The 21317-nt window shown below is 50.6% G+C and overlaps 1 protein-coding gene across 4 annotated transcripts in view; it reads left to right on the top strand.

The window, feature by feature from the left end:
• The window catches only part of PIP5K1C (phosphatidylinositol-4-phosphate 5-kinase type 1 gamma), a 53526-nt gene extending 39508 nt beyond the window's left edge, over window positions 1–14018 (top strand). Inside the window, exons 10-15 of one of the 4 annotated variants that reach the window (XM_024203222.1) lie at window positions 921–1059; window positions 1329–1361; window positions 5605–5709; window positions 6099–6231; window positions 10399–10482; window positions 10862–14018. In XM_024203222.1, coding sequence (XP_024058990.1) covers window positions 921–1059; window positions 1329–1361; window positions 5605–5709; window positions 6099–6231; window positions 10399–10482; window positions 10862–10864 — 497 coding nt within the window. In that variant the 3' untranslated portion in view covers window positions 10865–14018. The other 3 variants (XM_024203224.1, XM_024203225.1, XM_024203223.1) reach the window with 3 other exon arrangements.
• The last annotated feature ends 7299 nt before the right edge of the window (window positions 14019–21317 follow it).

Below are 21317 nucleotides of genomic sequence, written 5' to 3'. Positions count from 1 at the left end.
CAGGTGCTAAACTTAACCAGGACAGGGGGGAAGGTAAGAGAATATTGCTTTGGCATAGTATTAGGAACAAGTATATGGCTAAGCAGCGCCAGTGGCTCTGAAGAGGGTGGAGTCCCTTCCCTCCACTTCTGGAGAGAGCCAGCACCTTAGGGGTTCTGTGTAAAAATGGTAATTGACATCACTGCTGCAAGGTGCCCACTGCTAGTTGGCACTCGCAGTGATGACAGGGACAGTCCAGACACCATGGAAACGCTGTTGGCTTGTTGACCATCTCGCTGTTAGTGAGAAGAGAACTGGGGCTACATGGGGACGTGGAACCCAATTCCATTGGTGCTCAGGTACTGCTGTACAGTACAAGACTTGGCCTTTGCCAGGAGAAAGCTGGGTCTGATTCTCCACAGCCTTGCGTCACGTACATCTGTGCTACTTTTACCAGTTCTGAATGGTAAAAGGCAGTGGCCAGCCGGGCCCATAAATGTTACATCTTTACAGCATAGTTGGGTGAAACGCTGAGGGCTCCGTTCATCGTCTGAGCATACGGGGGTATTGATCTGACAGTCTGAGCCCAAAGCCAGCTGGGTACGAGCGAGGAAGCTTTCCGTGGTCCTGGCCCCGTATTGCAATGACAGGTTTCAGCCAGGAGGCTCCGTACTGGTGGAGTTGGGAGTGAAGCTCCGTGGCAGGGCTGTGCTGAGCCCTCACCTAGCTCAAGTCAGCGCTGTCAGTCCACCCCCAAACACCTCCGCAGGTGCACAGCATTTCAGACTGCCCACTGCCTGTGGGGTGTGGATCCCAGTGGTGGTACAGCAGACTGACATGGCTTCAGCGGCTGGCTGGAGACAGGCCAGTGTTGCTTGTATTTAACTCCTTCAGCCTGTTTTTTCCTGTCGTCTTTCTGCTCTTGGTCTTGGGCATAGCAGGAAGGCCAGACCTGCTACCCTGCACTCCCCCTTCCTTCGAAGAAGCAACCACAGCCTCCATAGCAACGACGCTCTCTTCAACGTCGCTCTCTGTTCCTGAGCGGTCTCCCTCGGAGACCTCTGAGCAGCCCAGGTACAGGTAAGGATGGTGTTCTCAATCTGGTTATCCTAGAGCTAGCTGACTGGGGTTAGCCTCTGCCCTACAAATCAGCGGCGTATGCTGCGCTCTGCCATGGAGTGCGACCAGCTGATTTTAATTAAACCGCTCCCGGGAGTGAGGAACGTGCTTTCGGGATTAATTATTGCTGTCAAGTAGAACAGCCCCTTCAGGGAAGGCTTTTTTTTTTGTTTTGTTTTGTTTTAAATCCCCCCACTCAGATAAACTTGGTTTTTGGTTTGTCTCCGCAGGAGGCGCACACACTCCTCAGGGCAGGATGGCAGGTAAGACGTCCTTTCGTTCTCTAGAAACGTGTCCAGAAATCCCCCTCAACTGTCTGGGCTGAGTAAAAGCAACCACAGTGCCAAGGCCTGTACACCACTTCAGGCCTATTTTGAGAGCTAAAGTGGGATTTCAGTGGTGCATAGACTTTGTGCTGGGCCCCTTCTGCAGAGACGAATGAATTTCTCCCTCTGTGATCTTAAATAATAGTCCCCAGCTCTTATCTAGCAGTTCTCGTCAGTAGATCTCATAGCACTTTACAAGGGAGGTCAGTATCATTACCCCTATCTTACAGATGGGGAAACTGAGGCCCCAGGAGGTGAATGGACTTGCCCAAGGTCACCCTGAAGTTAGTGGCAGAGCTGCCCAGGTGGATAGAAAGCTGGCTAGATCATCAGGCTTCAACGGGTAGTGATCAATGGCGCCATGTCTAGTTGGCAGCCGGTATCAAGCAGAGTGCCCCAAAGGTCGGTCCTGGGGCCGGTTTTGTTCAATATCTTCATTAATGATTTGGAGGATGGCATGGATTGCACCCTCAGCAAGTTTGCAGATGACACTAAACTGGGAGGAGTGGTAGATACGCTGGAAGGTAGGGATAGGATACAGAGGGACCTAGACAAATTGGAGGATTGGGCCAAAAGAAATCTGATGAGGTTCAACAAGGACAAGTGCAGAGTCCTGCACTTAGGACGGAAGAATCCCGTGAACTGCAAAGACTAGGGACTGAGTGGCTAGGCAGCAGTTCTGCAAAAAAGGACCTAGGGGTTTCAGTGGATGGGAAGCTGGGTATTAGTCAACAGTGTGCCCTTGTTGCCAAGAAGGCTAACGGCATTTGGGGCTGTATAAGTAGGGGCATTGCCAGCAGATCGAGGGATGTGATCATTCCCCTCTATTCGTCATTGGTGAGGCCTCATCTGGAGTACTGTGTCCAGTTTTGGGCCCCACACTACAAGAAGGATGTGGAAAAATTGGAAAGAGTCCAGTGGAGGGCAACAAAAATGATTAGGGGGCTGGAGCACATGACTTATGAGGAGAGGCTGAGGGAACTGGGATTATTTAGTCTGCAGAGGAGAAGAGTGAGGGGGGATTTAATAGCTGCTTTCAACTACCTGAAAGGGGGTTCCAAAGAGGATGGATCTAGACTGTTCTCAGTGGTGGCAGATGACCGAACAAGAAGTAATGGTCTCAAATTGCAGTGGGGGAGGTTTAGGTAGGATATGAGGAAAAACTTTTTCACTAGGAGGGTGGTGAAGCACTGGAATGGGTTACCTAGGGAGGTGGTGGAATCTCCTTCATTGGAGGTTTTTAAGGTCAGGCTTGACAAAGCCCTGGCTGGGATGATTTAGTTGGGGATTGGTCCTGCTTTGAGCAGGGGGTTGGACTAGATGACCTCCTGAGGTCCCTTCCAACCATGATATTCTATGATTGATCCTGGTCTGGTGCCCTAGTCACTGAAAGGCAGGCATATCCCTCTTGCGTGCAATCTGTTGTCTCCGTACAGTGGTGCTAGTTGCTGTCTGGTTTTCAAGAGATACTGAGCGCCCCCAGCTCCCACCGATGTACACTGGGAGCGGTGCTCACTCTCAGCATTTCTGGGAGTTCAGCCCTCTGCTCTTCCAGTGGGGTGTGGCGGGGAGCTGCTGGCAAAGTGGGCAGAATTCCCCTGTTCCTCAGAGGATACCTTTATTCTAAGATCTTTCTTTGGACACTAATATCCTAAATTATTCTGGAATATTCTCACACCAATAACACTGGCAGCAGTGTCTGCATGCTGGAGCAGAAGAATCAGAGTCAGGACTCCTGAGTTCTGTTGCCAGCTCTGCCCCAAACTTGCTGTGATCCCTTGAGCAAGTCAGAGGCCAACATTTCCAAATACTGCCTCTGATCCTGGGGCCTTCAGGTTTTGGGTGCCCAACGCTCCATAGGAAGTGCCAGCCTGGATTAGACCCCAGGTCCATCCAAGCCAGTGTTCTTTCGCTGACAGTTGACAGCAACCAGATTGGCTTGGTCCAGAGCACACGGTTTTATCAGTCCCTCCCCAAGTTTATCATTCATTCGAACAGCTCTGGATGTTTTTGTTATCTATATAAATGTCCAGTCCCACTTGCAATCTTGTCTTGGTCTTGCTAGTGGCCCAGGGCTGTGGACCCACACCCACAGCTGAAGTAAGGGGGAGCTGTCGGGTACTCGACCCTTCTGAAAATCATACTTGAGATGTCGAATGACTTGGCACCTGAAAACTGGCAACTTGATGGGAAACTCTTTTGAAAATGTGGGCCCTTCCCTCTGTGCCTCAGTGGGACTTATGCCCATATACATTATTCATACAGGGGCTGAGGCTTAATGTTTGTGTGGAGAGCCCTTTGAGATCCTCTAAAAGTGCTGCAAGTACAAATTTATTAATACATGCTCAGAAAACGACAGGGACCGTACCCAGTTTGTTGAGGTTCTCTGTGTGCTGTATCTGGAGAATTCGCTCCCAAGCTGAGTCCCATAGATCTATAGGAGAGCTCCCCCTGCTGGCTATGCAGTGTCCACTCCCTGACTAGCACTTCTCCAGGCACTGTGCTTTGCACAAGCACTGTCAAGTGAGCAAACGGGGGGAGTGGCGATATCTTCAGGTATCTCTTACAAATCCAGGACTGTGTAAATAACTTTCTTCCCCAGCTGATTGTGTCCTTCACTTGGCCAACATTGACCCCTCCCACGAAGACCATCGAACGAATAATCTACTCCAAGGCCATGTCTATTCTGCAGGGACCATAGCAGCATAGCTATGCCAGCATAAATCCGTAGTGTAGATGCAGCCTACAACAGCAGAAGGGGCTTTTCCATCATGGTAGGACCACCTCCTCCCCAAGTGATGGTAGCTATATCTTCCATTGACCTAGCTGTGTTTACACCGGAACGAGGTTGGCATAGCTTCAGTGCTCATGGCTGTGTGTGGGGAGGCGACGTTTGTTTGGTTTAGTTGTTTTTTTTTTTTCCTCCACACCCCTGACTGGTGTAGCTATGTGTAGACCAGGCCTAAGCTTCTCTAAAATAGGCAGTCACTTTAATATTATTATTATGAGCTGGGTGAAACCTCATTATGGGTTGAGTTAAAACCTTATTGAGATTGATAGGTGTGAATGCATCCTTCAATTAACAGATCTGTAAGGATAAGCCCCCACCTAGGACAAAAAGAGTGTGTGAACCCCCCAGGAGGTTTGTTGCTGATGTTTTGTGGGGCAGGGGAAAGCAGAACACTGGGGACCAGAGAAACACAGACAGCAGGAAGGAGCAGCTGAAAGTACCATGTCTGACCCTGGAAGAAACTTGGGGAGAGGGATTCGGGCCAGAGGTGCAGGCTGAAAAGAGTGTTCTTGGTGCTGTGTGCAAAAGAAACTGTTTCCTGGTATTTGATTCCTTCTGTGTTCAGAGACACAGGACTTTATATATTCTCTGTAAAGAAAGTCAGGGTGTTTCTTTGCTGCAGTTTTCTATCACCAATTGCTGTTCCCAACTGGAATGTCCCCATCACCCCACACTGTGACTAGCCACTTGGATTGAAAAGGGGCAACGGTACCATAACATATGAAACAGCAGACAATCCACAGACACACAGCTCTCCCTAGGGTTACAGGTGTATAATTTAGTCTGGACTACGTCATTCACCTTTAGTACCTGTGCACATCTTTGCGTGGCAGGAAACACAGAAGTGGGCAAGGAGCTTCAGCACACCTGGAGTGTTGATAATGCAGCGTGAGTCAGCTGTGCAGCTCCTCCCTCCATCCCACCTTCCTCTGCTTTCCTCACCTACAGCAGGCAGCTTCCTGCTGCTAGCCATCCTGAGATAAAGCAGGGTCTCCTGATGTCAGCTGGCCTGCTCCAGCTAATCCTGCTGCCCCCGTTCTCTCCTCCCCGGCCACAGAACTTGGAAGGGATTGACCCTCTGGGCTGAGAAGTTAGGCTGTCAAAAACGGTTGTCCCAAGGACCAGACACTAGGAGATTCTGACTGCAAGAGCTAATGTAGCTGTGTTACACGTGTACTGTGCAACTGCCCGTGGGTGGCGTGCTGGCCACGTCTGGTGCAAAAAGCTGCCATTTGCCACATCCAGTCTAGGACTGCTGCAGTACGTGAGGCTATTGCTTTTCTGCCTAAAGCAGACTGGCGGTGCTCTGGTATTGGAGAACCTGAGAACTGGGGTGGAAGAGACCATGTTAAACAGAGCAGATAGGCTTGTGTACCTTTGGCTTTGCAGGTCTCACGAGGAGGTTCGGGTTGAAGAGGAACTCCAGCAGATAACCGTAGAGCTGGAAAGCAAATGTGACGTTGAGATCATCGCTCCTGAGGAAGACGACAAAGGGCAAGTGTCAATGTGGAAAATACAGGAGTCGCTGTTGGCATTGGCCATGAAGAAATGCTAATTCCTGCTTCAGCGCAGCTCCTCCAGGTGCTGGCCAGCCTATGGCACTCTTGGGCCTGGAAGGGGCTGATGTCTCCATCTCAGCTTTGAGATGCATGAGGACTGATTTGCTCTGGGTACCAAACTTCCAAAAGCGTAGGTGCCTCACCCAGGGTGCTGAGTGATTCTGCTTCTAACCCCACATTGATCTGCGCCTTAGCGCTGGGGAGTAGTGCTGGTGTCCAGATTTGCAGTCTCCTGACCCCTTCAGCTCCCCTGTAGTAAATCAGATTAGCTCCATCCTTTTTTGATAAAGGAAGCTGGCCTCATGTTCTTTGCTTCTTACCCAGGGAGGCAGCCTCTTCAGCCTGTGCCATTGCAACAGCCACAGCTACAATCGAAGTGGAAACAGCCAGCCAGGCCTCGGAACCAGCCAGCCAGGCTTCAGATGAAGATGATGTGCCAGTCGCAGACATATACTTTGTAAGATATTCTATCTGCTTAATCCATTTTACACCCGTAAAGTGTGAGGTACCAAAGCAGCAGATGAAGGAAAACAGTCTAACCTGGGTAATGCATGTCCTGTGGATCTGAAACACGTGGCTGTCAGTCGCCTGTGCACTCCTTGGTTAGATGGAAAGGTTTTAAATCACAGTAACTTCAGTTTCACCCTTTGCTAACTCAAATATAGCATGTGCTCAAGCACAGGAGATAGCTATGCCTTGCTATTTCAATGTACATTGTAGACATGCCTGTCCACCACATGAGCGACTTTGCTACCTACATGCACAAGTCTCTGATGGGCTTAAACAAGCCAGCTCTCCGTATCTGGGAATCTATCGCATTGAGCGTACAGTTACCCTGTGAGTTCTCTTTCCTCCCCACAGAGCAGAATTCATTGTTTCTCTCCCTGAAAAGAGGAGGCTTCAGATCCTATTCTTTCCTCGCAGCCTCCTGGAGACAGGACAGGAAGTTACTGTGCTGGCTGACCTCAGAGGTCTGTGATGAACTCTGGTTTTTCCTTTCCCTGCAGGCAGATGCGTTAGATGGTGCAGTGGAAATCTAGTACTGAGGCAGGGAGTAAGTGAGGTGGTTGCCGGGTTGGCAGCAGAGTGCGGAGTATCTCTGAGCTGTATCCCTCCATCAGCTCTCGCAATGTCTGAGCACCTGCTGGAGACTTGAGAGAGAGGAGACTTCTAGCAACGTGTATCTCCTCTCTGAACTACCAAAGGCCAACAAGGAGAGGTGGAGGCACACTGCCTGCTGACACCTTCAGCCTTGCATTGATGCTAGTTTTGGCTTCAGTGGAGTTACAGCAGCGAGGAGCTGTGTCCTGCAATTTGGCACTTCCATAGAAACTGAGATCACCCTAAAGTGGGTACCTCAAACACCGCATATCCTAGAGCATTCGTGCATCACATTGTGGCTTTCCTTGTGCTCATGTGACTCCACTGCAGAATTGCTCATTCATTGCTGAGTAATTTGGACAGCTCCAGGGAGCTGCAGGAGGAATTGGCTCAGTTTTAAAAGCTTGTCTGTTTTGGTTTTCTCTGCATGTGATTCAAAATGCAAACAGCTTTCCCTAACATTTGCTGCTCTTTATTTGCCTGTGGATGGCAGCTGAGTGTGAGCTGCCTTCTGGTAACTGCCCTTCTCATTGGGAAGTGCCTTCTAGTGAGGTTCAACCCCCCCTCTATCCCCCCACCACCTGGCCATAGACAAGCCTGTTGGGACGGATGGGTTGGTGTGCTGTGCCTAGCCGTGTGCACAAATCTTGTAACCCATCATCAGCATTTCATACCTCTCTGAGCCCTCTGGCTTTGCGTTGCCGTGTGTAGCGTGCTGTGCTGTGTCTCTCCGAGCTACTGAGGTGAAGGGAAATGCACCGAGTTTTAGTCCCCGCTGGCTCTCACCTAGGAAAACGGCTTAAGCGGCAGCTCAAGCGAGCAGCCGAGCATGATGCAGGTTAGGACTGGCTGCCCTCTCCAATAGCTAGCTGCATTCTGGGGGTAATCTGAAGGGATGCTTGGACCAGAGGAGAAGTCACTGAGTTGCAAGGGAGCATGAACTCCCCTTTGGGGGAGATCTGCTTTCCAGTGCTTAAAGCAGCAACAGCGGGGGGGTGGGGATGCACTTGGTCTCCCTACTCGCTGCAGGGGACTAGAGGCGCAGAGCAGCGTGGCTGGGCATGGGGCTCGGCTGTTCCCCGCATGGCTCCCCTGTCAGACCTGGAGATGCCCAGCCCCTTGGTTGCTTTCACTTCATCCTTTCTCCTCTGTTTCCTTTCTCACCTCACTTGCCCTGGTGCCATCCAGTTCACAGATGGGAGGTACTGGATTTACTCTCCCCGCCAGCGCAGACTCCGAGCCGCCTCGTTTTCCTCTGGGACTGTAAGTGAACACGCTAGCACGCAAGGGAGCCAGCCTGCAGCTTTGAAACACTGGGGTCAAGCAAAGGCCGAGTGGTTCCCTCTCTCCTGGATGCCCCAGGGCCTAGTTCTGTTTTGTGAGGTGTAGATACAGCCTGCATGGGCAGCAAGCCCCTGATTAGTGAGGAGTTACCCTCTACAACCTCCTTCCAAAGATATCCCATGAACCCCTGCTCGTGGAGCTGATTGTGAGAGTCTCCCTCCTTCCTGCCCCCCTTTTTCTAGGCCAGTTATGAAATTGACTGAATTTAGCCAAGTGCTTTATCATTACCCTTTGTGCCAGCATGTTTGGCAACATCTGCCATTAACTTAACATGGCCCCATATTTACGTGTCATGCTGGGCCGAGTCCTCCTGGTAGCCACGTAGGCTGGAACGCCAAAGCTGGATTCCAGGAAGACATCACTCGGACGGTATGAAGCTGAGGATAAAATCCAGCTACAAACACAGCCCTTAGGACCCTGGCTGATTTCCAGGTGTCTAATGCACTGACCAGTTTCTACAGCTTAGAGGCTTTAAGAGGGAAACTGCTGGGGACTCCAGCCTAGGGTGAAGTGCCTTCCCTGCCTTCAGCGGGCTGTGACCTTGGCAGAATCACTTCACCTTTTCCCCATTTATAAACTTGGGATAATTGTTCCCCTTCCAAAGCGTCTGTCCAAGGGACTGTTTAATGGGTGGTGGTATTCCCAGCCCCTCCTCTGCCGTGGGGGAGGCTGGGGGCACTAAGCAGACCGGATGTAGGTGACGAGCAATGTGCAAACTGGCCCTGGTGAGATGTGGGGAGCCAGAGAGAGTTGAGAGAGAATCGTTAATCTCTTCTCCCTCACACCCGTTTTGCCCCCATTTACTGTAGTAAGAAGTCCCAGCACTGAGGGGGTTAACTCGAGCCCAGACTCTGAATGCTTCTTCTCTCTGTCACCACACAGCACAGACCCACTTCTGTAGCAGCTGTCACTAGACACCTGCTTCTGGTGCTCATGAAAGGCGTGGAAGGTGGGTGGTGGAGTTCAGGGCTCACTCCGCCAGAGCAGTAATGGGGAATGAAGGATCAGGAGCAGGGTGGGCTCTGTGCAGTGGGAAGGGGCTCCAGGGGCTCTAGCACAGCACTTCAAGCTTCAGCTCTGGATTCTGGTGCCCCCTCCCAGCAGCTCCGTGTTGGCGGAACCTGCCATTATCCGTGGAGTTCAGGGTAGCAGACCTCCCCCACCCCCGCCCCCAGTGCTCCAAAGCTCGACTGGCTGGTTGTAGCTGTACGTCGTAGACTCAGTGCCAACCCTGCTTCCTTTACCTCATGCCTTCAAACACCACTGCGGGAAACCAGACTGACTGGCGATGAAAGTGTCTCCCCCTTGAACTGTGCCTTGCCTTGCATTCGAGTGCAAGTCTCTCCCTGCTCATCTGGAAGCGGAAGCACATTTCTGTTGCATTAATGCGGTTCTGGGGTAGCTAAGTCCCTGGATCCTTCCCCAAAACAATCCAGTTCTGTGTTGCCTCCTTTGTCATCCCCAGTCCCTGTTCTCCATTTCCCTGCTGTTTCCAATTGATGACTAACCAGCTCCTCTTCATGGTCCAACATGATCTAACCCTGCACTTCCACCGCCTTGCTTGGCACATCAGCACGAGGGGGATACAGATATTGCCGGTTTTGGCATAAAAGCTCCCTTAACTTGAAAGTGACAGTAACATCCAGCATATGCAGATACGACTGCAGCTGAAGGTGTGGGGAAAGGAATGGTCTTGTGGGTAAAATGCAGCACTGGGAGTCCAGAGATCTGGGGTCTAATTCCAGCTCTGCCACTGACCTGCTGTGGGACTTAGGCAAGTCACTTAGCTTTTTGTGCCTCGGTTCCCCATCTGTCATTGGGGCTGGCCTTGCAGGAGCTTTGAGGCTTAATTAATGCCTTGAAAGCTCTTTGAGATGCTCACATGGAAGGTGCCATGGAAGAGGAAAGTGTTGCCCTCTGCCCTGCAGCTGAACAGAGATGTCCATTTTAGCAGCGCTGCTAGTGGCTCTCCCAGCCGTTGTTAGGGGCTCAGGTACGTATTGAGGATGAGGAAGGCTCCTTTGCTGAAGTCTCGTAAGATCAGTTCTCTTCCTCCGGGTGTACAGCTGTTCTTACTGTATTTTCCTGCTCTCTCTATTTTCTCCTCTTCTCTCCCTCACTCCCTGCTCTGCTGCTGCTCTTCTTGCACTGTCTCTGCTGTCTCTGGCCACTCTGGCAGCCTACAGACGAGAGGAGTTGGGTTTACTCCCCCCTCCACTATAGCACTCAAGTCCACTCTGTCTCCGATGAGGAGAGCGATACAGTAAGTGTTCAAGAAAGCTTTGATGGGCGCCCAGAGGGGCGAGCTCTGAATGTGGGCTGCGGTGCCAGCATGAGGTTCGGAGCTCTGGGCCTTGGCTTGGCTTCTGCAGCGGGTGGCACTTGCATGGCTGGGGTAGTCCTGCTGCATCTTAGATCGGCTCTTCGGCAGCAGGCAAGAGCTGCTGTGTAGCCAGGAACAAGGTTCACCTTGACGACACTCCTGGTTGTTCTGTTGAATCGTTTCTAGTACAATCAGACCTCAGATCTAAATTGTCCTGTTACCTGAGGGCACAGAGTGAGCATGTATAGAGGACTTAGCAAAGTGTGACGCTCACTGAAATCAGCATGGCCTGCTAACCCCTCCTCCTTGCCTCTTCCAGTAATCTCTATGCAGACACTGAAGACCCAGAGAGCAGCGTTTCCCTCTGCAGGTTGATGTGTTCCCTTTCGTTGACACAGTCGTTCTGATGGGATGGGGAAGCGCTTGCTGCACTGCTGGATCTGGGCACCGCGTTCCAGGCTGGAGCGAAACGCTCTCTAAACGTGTATTTATACCTATCCGAGACACGGACAGCAAAGAACCTCCCACCCAGAGCGCCTGCATAAAGCAGGCTGTAAAGAGGCCTGGGTAGTGACTGTTCCCAAACAGGCACCACTGCAGCTACCTACCCGTGTGGGATACTGTGAACCTTTTTCATTTTTAATTATGTATTTATTTCTTTTATCGTTGCACAGACACTGCACAAATGTGCTTTTTTTTAAACATTTAGTTTACTGCACTTTCTTTGGTTGTCCTATTCTATGTATGTGCTTCATCAAGAGTGTGAAACCTCACAGGAGATAGAGAACAAATCTTCACTGGGGGGTGGGGGGGTGGGAGTCTGAGGAGGGCAGGACCAGTCCTAGCTTCACTGATGAGGAGGCAATGTGGTCTAACCCCCAGACAACAGGAGTCCAGACTCCGTGTGACCTTGGGCAAGTCACTTAGCCACTCTGTGCCTCAGTTTCCACATGTGTGACTGCGGGTAATACCCACCTTTGTCAAAGCACTTGAACCCTCAGATGAAAGGTGCTATGTAAATGCAATGTATTCGAGGCCAGTGACGTAACGAGAATCGTTCCTGTATTAAAGCATGCCACTTGAGCTGAATTTAGAAATTGCTAGTGACCTCTACAATTAACTTGCTGATCTATATGGGAGAAGCAAAAACACCCCTGGCTGTAATGACATGGCTTCTTGGCCTGGCTCTCATCTGGGCGTTGGAGAGGGTGGGGCTCTGCCTTCACCATGAACTGTGCTGCTCAGTGGTGGGCTGGAGATCTGCTCTGATTTGCTGGCAGACTGATATTCTGGAAGACTGCTGCCTCGGCCATGGGGCATGGAAGGAGGAGAATTGTGTGACCTGCAGCTGGGCATTGCAGGCTATTGAAGTCACTTAGCAGCAGCATGTTCATGACTCTATCTGATGCTTAAGCGAGTGAGGGTATCAGAGGTTCACGTGCATCCCTCCTTCATAGCTGAAACCGACACCCCACCCTTCCCCCATATTGAAGGAAGTCAGAGAAGCCCAGCTGGAAGAGTCTGTATTGGGCACGTGACACACATGCTATTGACGCACAGCCCGGGGAGACCAGCTGTGTGATGTGGCCCCTGAGTCTCTGAGGTGGATAGCGCTGCTCTGGGCTCGAGAGGTGTCTTTGCAGGCTGCAGTCTTTAGACCAGACAAGATTTGGCTTCACTTAACCATGAAATGGCACAAAGCAGTGACCCGGTGTTGACTTCAAGTTCCTCCTTGTGAGTGTAGGATACTGCAGCTGTAGGTCCTGACTTCTGTAGCGATCGCATCTCCTTTCCCATGAATTAGAAAGTCTTGCGTGCAGAGAGGGCTTGGGTGTGTCTCTGTCCTCCTCGGACTCTAGTGTAAAGTGAGGGGTAAAGATCACTTTTTAATGCTGTTACATTCTTCAAACCTCTGTTCTCAAGCTTCCCTGTGCAGTAGCAGTGAGAGGACAGCCCCAGTCTACAGGCCAAGCACTGAGGAACTGGTACCACGGTCTGTCCTGGCAGCACTCGGGACATATTGGGGAGGCAGGTTGGGTCGGTGGGAGTGTCGAAGCTTTTTCCCCAGGAGCTGCCACTGCTCTGAGGATCTTCCGCCAATGACTTTCTCTTTAAATACTCGGAGCCTGAATTTTCAATCCCTGCCCTGCAGAGGCTGAAGACTTGCACTCCCAATGTGTGCTGGGCTTCATAGGAACCATTACGCTGTTTGAGCTTCTCCTTTATTGGTCTAGAATATCCTTTCTTTGGAACTCATGTGGGTTTAAAAGAACCCCTCTTCTCTCCTTAACAGCTGTGAAAACAAAGATGCTGCCATTACATCCATGAGTCAGGTGGCGAATCTGCTACAGAACTCTGGCAGGTTCCCAAAAGCTTTCTCAGAATCCTACATAGCCCCTTCTGTCCTTACGCACAGGTATAGCTACCATCATTTGGGCATTTGGTGGTATGTAGTGCTCAGCCCAGGCCCACCCGGCAGTCTCCTCTCCAAAGAGGAGGCTGGGCGACGGAGCTAGGCAGGTGAACAATGCATAGACTCTGCTACTGCTGAGTGCTAAAGGCAGAAGATTTCAGAACACAGCTAAACGTACAGCGTGACTTTTCAGAAGCACTGAGCAGCTCCAAGCGCAAAGGAAGCCAGTGGGAGCTGCAGCTGCTCAGCCCTGTGACAACCAAGCCCTTGATTTCAACATCGAGTAAACTAGGCTTTGGGAGGAGCGATGAAGATGGGCTAGGCCCATCTCTGACCAGCATTGCAGGGCTCTGAAAGGAAGCTGCTTCCTTCCTGGTAATCAAATCCTTAGCCTTATGCCTTTAGAAGAAGATGCTGAAGTTTGGCACTTCTGATTGCCCAAGAATAAAGAGCAGGATTTTATTACTTTCAACCATTTGGAAGCTCTCTGATCTGTTTATCCAATACACCTACTCCAGTCAGTATCTCTGCGGCAAAGACAAAGCATCTTTGGTGATGCAGTCTGCAGCTGTGGCATTTCCTTGGTCTGCTCCCACATTAGAGGCTGAAGCCGAGAGCCCTGTTCTGTGAGGTTGGAAAACTGATCTTGCTTCCGCCATTCCAAAAGTATTCCTTGCTGCCAGAGTGTTTTCCACTCTGTGACGTTCTAGGGCAGCGTCATCTGTGTAAATCTCTTGTTTGCAACCCTTTGCAGCAAGCAAGTATTTTAGGGTCTATTATTGACTCTGAACGTCTTCTAAAGATACAGCTACTCTGGGCATTACCAAAAAACCCTTCCCCGGAGCCGCACTGCAGGGGGAGTTGGTCAGAAATAAACCATGTTGTTCACCTGCAGTCCCATTCCCCCCCCAAAGCATTGTGCTGTGTTGTCTTGTCCATTACAAGTTGCCCTGCCGGAGGCTTAAACTCCCATTTCCATTATGGGAGAGGCACCTGGATGGAGGAAGGGACCCGTCGGGTATGTCTACATTGCATTTAGACACCTGCGGTTGGCCCGTGCCAGCTGGCTCGGGCTAAGGAGCTGTTTCACTGCAGTATAGATGTTCCTGCTTGGGCTGCAGTCCAAGCTCTGGGACCATCCCACCTCCCAGGGTCCTAGAGCCTGGGCCTCAGCCTCCGCCTGAACGTCTACACTGCAATTAGCCTCACAAGCCCAAGTCAGCTGGCACAGGCCAGCCATGGGAGTTTAATTGCAGTGTAGACATACCCTTGGGCTCAAAACAAGCTCCTCTACCATCAATTGGAGTCTTATTTCCTGCCTCCTGGACTTCAGCATAGTAGTTTTTGCAAGGCTTAATCATACAGTAGGTGGTATGAGAGAGCTCCCCACTTCCAGAGCTGGACTGGGGATAGCGGTCTGCTACTGTCCGTTCTCTAGGGATGACACAGCCACTTCCTTTGGGGACGGGGAGGAGAGGGGTTGCATCACTAGATTCGGCTGGTTGATTCTGCCCTAGATCTATGGTGAGGCTTTGCATTGGGGGGAGGGAAGTGTTTGTAGAATTTCTCAGGGGCCTCTCTCGGAGACAGGGGTGTCTGTTTAAACAGCAAAAAGAACAGGAGTACTTGTGGCACCTTAGTACTTGTGGCACTGCTGTTTAAACAGCAGTCAGTCTGCTTGTTCATTCCAGCATGAGCTACAGCTACAGCTGTCCTATGGCGCATTCATTCTTGGGGTGGTATGAAAGTTGCACTCTTACATTTATTGTATCTACCAGGATTTTCATTGTTAGCTTCACTATAGCGGACAGTTGGCTTATGAGCTATCACCTGTTTCAAGCTCTAGTCTACTTGTATCTTTGAAAGGAGGCATCTTGTTCTTTTTCCACTGCAATGTTAGTGGAACAATCCAGTGAGACCCTAGGCTTCCAAGTAGCTTCATGTCATTACTGTCCCACCATCATCCCTGCAGCCTGCTACTCACCTGCTCAAAGTGTGTGGTCCTTGCGTCTGCTAAGGCTAGTGTAGGGGATTCCGAGGGGAGTGTCTCGTGCCAGACTACAGGATGCGGAATGCAGACGGGTATAATTAAGACCCCACTTCAGTTAAGAAATGCGAAATGTTGACTGCCAAGGTGGCCTCCGGGCTGTTACTTGCTGGGTGTTCCATCCCAAGTCTGAGCCTTTCTCGAGCAGCTCCCGGGCGGGAGAAGCCTCAGTTTGAATGATTCAGCAGGTGCACCACCAAAACAAACTCCGCTCCGCTCCAGTGTGTTCTGTGTTCATTTGGGAACTCTCCAGAAGGAACAGGAGTAACAGCTTCTCCGGAACAGACTCCCAACGTGCGCTCGGTCACTGAAAATGAACAAACTGCAGAGACTGGTGCTCCAGAGAGACCCCTGGAACCCCCAAAAGCCCCAGGCTCTGCTAGGCGTCTGGGATCCATAGCTGTATCCTTTACTGCTGCTAGCAGTCAGTCACTGCAGGTATCCTGCTGTCACACCCCCGCCAGTATCATCTGGGTGAGTGTGTCGAAATCGCACTTCGTGAAACCGCAAAAAGATTTAATCTCAGCACTGAAGCTGGCATGACTGTGATCCTTGATGGCAGCATTAGAGATGGCACAAGCTCTGTGCTTGTCCCTGTCATCATCAGCCAGTTGACTCTTGAAACACGTTCCAGCCTTTCCTTCTAGCAAAGAGCCTTCCCTGAGCAGCTAAAGCCAGCCGTGGTATCTTTTCTTCACACTCCCACCCAGCATCATTGCCCACGTTTTTAAATGGAAAGGCAAATGAGAGAGCTCAGACTTACTGGATCATGTCTGATTTGTTTGAAGTCTACATTAGACCAAGTATAATATAGCTGATGTTCATATTAGGTCATTTTGTATGTATGCTCCATGTAAAGAATGTATGTAAGTAGGGGGGGTTTGTGGGAGGGAGTGGGGAGTGCTTCTCTGGAAAAAAAAATTATGAGAATCCATGGATATTGTCATGTTTCTCTTTTTTTTTGTTTCAGTTTAAGTCCTGAACGCTTTTTTGGAAGTCTTTTCTCAGAGAAATGTAAATTGATGCTAATTGTTCTTCAGCTGTGCGATAAAGCATAATGTCGTCTTTGATGTAAACACAGAGGCAAGCAAACTATTTATAATGTCTAGTGAATTAATTGCCTTACCCGAAACCCCATGGGAATGGTTCCTAAATTGTTTCCCTTTTTAGTGTAAAGAATTTTGTAAATACTTTCAGCGTGAGATTGCACCCTAGTTTGTCTTGTCTCTCTGATGGCTGCTATTGCTCAGAAAGTGGATACTGTTTGAACTATTGTACTGTATTAAAACTAAGGCATTTTGTGAGACAATTTAGATGCAATGTTCTCTTGGAATCATGAACTTAGCTCAAAAGGCAATACTCTTGTTAATAGCAGAGTCCTCTCTCTCACCTGTTGGTGACGTTTCCTACAGTCATAGCCTGTGCTCATTCCTGACTCCCATAGAGAGAGACTGCTGGTTTTGTTGAGACTTGGGTTTGTAGCTCGAGTTGATTGGCCATTAACTCAAGTTGGCTAATACGTTTGTAAATACGTGGCCAGTCCACACGTTTGTGTCCTGACCCACCTGTGACGTACCCACAGTCGCCTTCACAGACGTGTCGGCTAACTCAACTCAACTCAACTTGCAGTGAGTTAACTCGCATTAAACTCTGACCGAGGCAAACCCTTTTTTTGTTGTTAAATTGCATTGAGGTCAATCTTCTCTCATGTTTTACTTCGTAATTTATGAAACGTTGTATGTCCTTAACTATTGAAGCGGGTTCTATTAGAACTTTTGAGTCCGACAATACTTTGACAATCTCTAAGCTTTTTTTTGTCGAGGGGAGAGCTGTACCTTTGAACCCAGAGCTGTGGAATTTCTGTATAAAATGTACAACCACTGCTGACATGAACTAATAACACTTGTATGCAACAGCCTCCTCATTCTGCGTCCCCTCCTCCCCCTTCCTTTCTTTTGGAAAGGATCTCTCTAATAAATAGGGTAATCATGCAATTGCCTCAGTCTCTTCATTGGTAACCTGTAGTTGAGGTTTTCAACCTTTCTGGCCTCAGAACCTATTTGTGTATGTTGATGGCCTGTCACGGCCCTGTAAATAGGCCAGAGGAAGGGGGTTGTGTCCTACCCTGGCAGGGGATGGCCTGTTGCAGCCCAGTAAATAGGCCCTGGGAGTGGGGTTGGGCCCTACCCTCAGGGCTAACGAATGCTCTGGGGGAGGTTTGCAGAGCTGTGCAGCGGTCACTCCTGTCCTGTGGGGCAGGCTGGACTCAGCTCCCTGCTTTAGGTGTTGTACCTCTGGGGTTGCAGCATCATTCAGGATTGGCCCCACACCTGATGGGGGGCCAGCTGGACCAAATTTGCGAGTGGCATTGCAACCTGGAGCATGGGCTGGTGGTGCCACTCACTCAAATTTGGCCCAACCAGCCACCTGTCACGATGGAGGGGCAGTGGGACCAAACCTGATGGCACTGTGATGCTGAAGGGTGCAATGCCTGGAGCAGGGAGGCAAACCCGCCCAGACCGACAGGACCAGAGCTGCTTATGTGACCCTTTGAAACAACTTAGGGTCATGACCCACAGGTTGAAAAACCCTGACCTATAGGACATCTTGTACTGGATGCTGGGTAGCCATCCTGATTTGCTACATACAAACCTGATTGTGTTTGATCAGGGTTTGTTTACAAGGGTGTTGGGCACCAAAATCTTAGTGTGACATTCCCTTCTGGTGTTATCGGGACTGGTGATCTGGTAGGCCACTCCAATCCTTGACTCTGGGAGCCAGACTTACCCTGCTCTGCTGTGAGAACCCCCACTCCTGGGCTGTTCACACACAGCCTCTGGCATATAAACTGCTTCTTAGATTGTGCAACCGAATGACACTAGCCAATATCTCCAGTCCCAGACTCAACCCTAGGAACCTCCGTCTTGCAGTGTCCAGTTGTACCCGCTGGATGCTGCAAGCTCTTATGAGTTCATCAGTTTAACAAAGAAATTGATATGTACCAGGCTTGTTATCCCAAGGGGAGTCTCTGACACACTTCAAACCAAACACACTGCTTCAGGCAGAACAAACCAACAGATATAATCACTTAAAATCTATCTTTATAGTTAATAAAAGTCAAAGCATAAGTCAGATTTGGTCAAATGAAATAAAAGCAAAGCGCATTCTAACCTGATCTTATCACTTTCAGTGTCCGTACAAACTTAAATGCTTCTCACCACAGGCTGGCTGGTTACTCTTCAGCCAGGCTCTCCCCTTTGATCAGTGCTTCAGTCGCTTGGTGTGGTGGTGTCCATAGATGGAAGAGAGAGAGAGCATGGCAAACGTCTCTCCCTTCTATCATGTTCTTGGTTTTGCCCCCTCCCTTTCAGAGTCAGGTGAGCATTACCTCATCACAGTTCCAAACTGACCAAAGGAAGGGGGGTGACTCCCTCGAGGGTCTAACAGCTTCTTTTGTTGCTGCCTAGGCCATTGTCCTTTGTTCCTGTGAGGCTGGGCTGGGCTTGTCCCATCCACGCCCTGATGAGGTGTGAACTGCCCCTCTGCTTCTAGAGAGTTTTTGTCTGGGTTTGCTTTAAGCCATGAGGATACATTTTCAGCCTCATAACTATATACATGAAATTGTAACCTATAATGTTACTGTAACAATTACTATAACAACCATACTCAGTGCATCATGAGCCTTCCAAAGACACCTGACATGACAAACCTTGCACTGGATACTACACAATCATTTTACAAGGATGAGAATGGGGGTGCTGGGTGTTCCCCTGAGGTACAGAGCGTCACACTTAGGGCTTGTCTACACCACACAGCTTTTAGTGACAAGGCTGTGTCGAGACAGCCTTGTTGCTAAAAGTCAGCATGTATAAACGCTCTTTGTCGGCACTTTTGCCGACAAAATACTCCCAGCCCCGCGAGCAGCGTTCGCTTTGTCAGCAGGAGAGCGCTGACAAAGCCGCATTCACACAGCCACTTGCATCGGCAAAACGTTTGTCTTTCGCGGGGCGCTTTTTGAAGTACTCGTGAAAGACAAAAGTTTTGCCGACAACTTTGCAGTGTAGACATACCATTAGTCCCTCTTCACTTAAGAGGTGATTTGTCTGTTCGCATATCGCTTTCTGCTGTGATCCTGTGTTATCTTGCAAGCTAAGAAGAATTAATCTAACCTAGGTCTTTCGTGGGAGAGGTCCGAGGAGCAATTCAGCTGTGCTGCAAGAAATGATTAATCTGTTTGTGATACACATGGGGGAAGAGAGTGTTGGAGGGATGGCATGGAACACTCCTACAGAAGGACCTCACTTTACATATGAAATGCATAACTGAGATCCCAATCCCCTGTAGTTGTTTTTTAAGTCCCCTGATGCTTGTTTCCTAAAATAGAAGTGTTAACCCTGGCATCCTGGCCAACTAAGAACTAGATAGGGGTGGGCAAACTACGGCCCGTGTGCCGGAGCTGGCCCGCCAGCTATTTTAAGCTGGCCCTCGAGCTCCCGCTGGGGAGCGGGGTCTGGGGCTTGCCCCACTCCAGCATGCCAGCCGGGGTGCAGAGTCGGGGGCCGCTCCAGCTGGCTCCTGGAAGCAGCGGCATGGCCCTGCTCCAGCCAGGGAGCAGGGTCGGGGGCCACTCCATGCGTCTCCCAGCAGCAGCGGCATAACCCACCTCTGGCTCCTACACATAGGGGCAGCCAGGGGACTCGGTGCTGCATGCTGCCCCCACCCCAAGTGCCGCCCCTGCAGCTCCCATTGGCGGGAAACTTCAGCCAATGGGAGCTGCACGGGTGGTGTCTGCGGATGGGGCAGCACACAGCGCTCCCTGGCCCCACCTCCACATAGGAGCCAGAGAAGGGACATGCCGCTGCTTCCGGGAGCCGCTTGAGGTAAGCACTGCCCAGAGCCTGCACCTCTGAGCCTCTCCCCACACCCCAACCCCCTGCCCCAGCCCCGATCCCCCTCCTGCCCTCCAAACCCCTTGATCTCAGCCCTGAGAACCCTCCTGCACCCCCAGCCAGAGCCTGTGCCCCTTCCCACACCCCAGCACCCCAACCCTGATTCTCCTCCCACTCTCTGAACCCCTGAGTTCCAGCCCAGGAGCCTGCACCCCCAGATGGAGCCCATGCCCCATGCCCCTGGCTAGAGCCCCCTCCCGCACCCTGAACTCCTCATTTCTGGCCCCACCCTGGAGCCCGCACCCCCTCCCATACCCAACCCCAATTTTCTGAGCATTCATGGCCCACTACACAATTTCTATTCCCTCAGGCCAAAAAGTTTGCCCACCCCTGAACTAGATGGTGAGTTATGACTTCTTTAGAGTGTGCAAGAAATCAAGTTAATGCTAGAGTGACTTGGTGAAAAGCCTCTTCCCTTCTATTAAATCAACACGTCTTTTCAAGAGTGAGAAGTTAATTTATGCATCAGGATCCATGCAGGAAGTGGTCACTGTGCAGCCATGCCATGGGCTCTGTGTTTTGCACTCAGGGCTCTGGAAATGGAGAAGGAGAAACCACTTCCCGGAGTTCACTATTGAACATTGTAGCAGTATCTGGAGGCCACCAGCCATTGTACTGGGTGATGTACAAACAAAGGAATGTCCCTGTTCCAAAGCGCTGACCCGTTAAACGATCACGAATAACAAATGGATGAGACAAAGAAGCAGGCTTGGGTGGGATGGGGTAAAAGGGGATGTGCAGAATTGCTAGTCGGGCAGTAGCAGTGATCTCTCCCCTGCTTAGCCGTTCTCATTCCCAAGTACATTACCGAAGAGGGACTTGAAGGACGAGTTGGAGGCTTTCTGCATGCTGACTGGGAGCTTTTCTCACGTGTAAGGGGCAGCATGAGAGAAAGCATGGAAGAGATTGGAGGGAGCAACATTGGAAAAGTTGGCGTTAACCTTACACTAAGATGACACCTGTGACGAACTGGGACTGTTCTTAATGTGGTCTATGAATGCTGAGTGGGAAGTTTGGCTGGGACGGTCTGCATTGGGGGATGGGAGACTGGCCTTGAGGGAAGATACCTGAGCATGTAACGTGAGAACCCAGGAAGGGGGTTGGAGGCCAGGTGACACCTCTGCCTGGGAAACTGGACAAAGGCGGGGGGAGGAGTCGGGGGAGGCTGGGTGAGAGAGGCTGGAGGGGGTGAGAAGTTCAGGAGCTGGCTGGTGTAATGGAGGGGAGCCCAGATGGGACTCTGACCCCCAAATGGGGCTGTGGTGCCCCTGGGACCCCAAGATGGACCTAACTGAGGGGGTTCTGTTGTCTGTGCCTGCAAGACCTGTCTTGGACTGTGTTCCTGTTGTCTAAATAAACCTCCTGC

Source organism: Terrapene carolina, unplaced genomic scaffold (genome assembly GCF_002925995.2).
Source record: "Terrapene carolina triunguis isolate 2854851 unplaced genomic scaffold, T_m_triunguis-2.0 Scaffold194, whole genome shotgun sequence".
Lineage (NCBI taxonomy): Eukaryota > Metazoa > Chordata > Testudines > Emydidae > Terrapene > Terrapene triunguis.
This window is presented reverse-complemented; position numbering and strand designations above follow the sequence as displayed.